The following is a 1,694-nucleotide window of genomic DNA, read 5'->3' on the forward strand; positions in this document are numbered from 1 at the left end:
CAAGAATATCGTGCTCGATGAAGAGAAAGATGATAAAGTGGAGCCGGTGAAGGGGGAAGGCACCGTGCTCGACAGTGGCGATGAAGATTCCGGTATCGAAAGCAGTTCCAAAGCCACGCTGGAGAGGAAACCGGCCGACGTGTCCTAGAAATACGCTCTTCTTACGAGCAAATTTTAAAAACAAATAAATAACTTCTCGGTGTCAAAGCTAGCGGTAAATTTTTCGGGAATACTATGGTAGTGAAATCGTTACTGGATTCATACTACTTTTTCTTATATAATAAAGAGTTAAGTGCGAAATTACGTGTAAGTATGTCATAGTGTTGGCGAGAGGATTGTATCCGATTGTCAGTATCTCCGTACGGCCATATTGAATCGAAACCGATTGATACAAATGATCCAAGCCATTTTGTGTTAAACGTTGTCTATGGGAAACATACTTTACAATTATTTCAAATTGATTAATTATACTGAGTTATCTTGAAATAGACAACAAAAAACCTAGCAATGTACATATCGCGACAGCTCCGCAATCCTTCAGCTCAGTGAATTTTTAAAAAAACAATGGTACAAATAACCGTGAATTAATGCAACTGTAGATAAATAGTTTTATAATGCTTACACTAAGTTAGTGCCTACACCTTGGCCTACAATTGTACTCCGTCAGAATAAATGCTAGAAATCTTTCATACGTAATTCTATTTAGTGTATTGAAAATTTTAAATTTGCCAAATGTGCGTTAAGATCTACGCACACAGACGCATCTTCCATCTGTTATTTGTTTGTATGTGGAGAGATGCGGTCCGAATGTTTAGACTTAGACTAATTGATCGCCATACTACATATTATATACATTTCTTCATTAAAAATTTCGCATGGAACTTTTTTAATATCAAACTCATATTCTTAGGACTATACATTTCCACGTAATTTGTTACTTTATGAAAAAAAAACAGTGCAGTTTAGAAAGGGAAAACAATTCATAATTACTTTTTAATACTTAAAGCACCTTTTTCAATAAATTTATAGTAGAGAGATTCTTTTACATAACATTTAAAAAATCCGATATTTTTATTAATGTTGTTCTCATTTTAACGACAAATATTGTATTGGATATACGAGATATAAATAGCACCAGTGTGAGTTGACGCTTTCATCTATTAAATATTTAGTTGAAACTAATTTCTATTAATACTAATTTTATTTTAAATATAACTTTTCCTTTTTTATATTTTTCCATTTCATATAATCACAATGTTTTAAACATCTTACATCGATTCTGTTGAAAATTACACACAATAAATATTCCAGAACTTATTTTCTTATTGTTTTAAATAATTAATAATTAGTTTTTTATATCGCATGTATAAACAACTAATCAACTATTTATTTTCCATTGTTAAATAATGTTTTGGTTCCGGGCCCACGTATATGTCGTTAAAAAGAGAGAGAACAGAATCTCTTATGGTTGGCGATCAAGTCTTACTCAACTCTTTCATACCGCCATAGACACTCGCACAAACCTCTTTACGTCGCACACAAAATAGAAACGGATCGCCTTAATGTTGAATCTCATAGTGATATTAGTTCGGGCCGCAGCTCTGGGCGTCGAGTTCGAGCCAACCGTTAGTTAAGTGTAACTTTATATTAGTTAAGTGTGTGTTAGTCTCGAGTGAGTGCCAGCGTTGTATGCG

General features: G+C 33.5%; 1 protein-coding gene across 1 annotated transcript in view; it reads left to right on the forward strand.

The window, feature by feature from the left end:
- LOC119832432 overlaps nt 1-148 on the forward strand; it is a 37,253-nt gene extending 37,105 nt beyond the window's left edge. Inside the window, exon 20 of the mRNA XM_038356103.1 lies at nt 5-148. Coding sequence (XP_038212031.1) covers nt 5-148 — 144 coding nt within the window. The remainder of the gene's footprint in view (nt 1-4) is intronic.
- The last annotated feature ends 1,546 nt before the right edge of the window (nt 149-1,694 follow it).

This window comes from Zerene cesonia, chromosome 15, assembly GCF_012273895.1.
Source record: "Zerene cesonia ecotype Mississippi chromosome 15, Zerene_cesonia_1.1, whole genome shotgun sequence".
Classification (NCBI taxonomy): Eukaryota; Metazoa; Arthropoda; class Insecta; order Lepidoptera; family Pieridae; genus Zerene; species Zerene cesonia.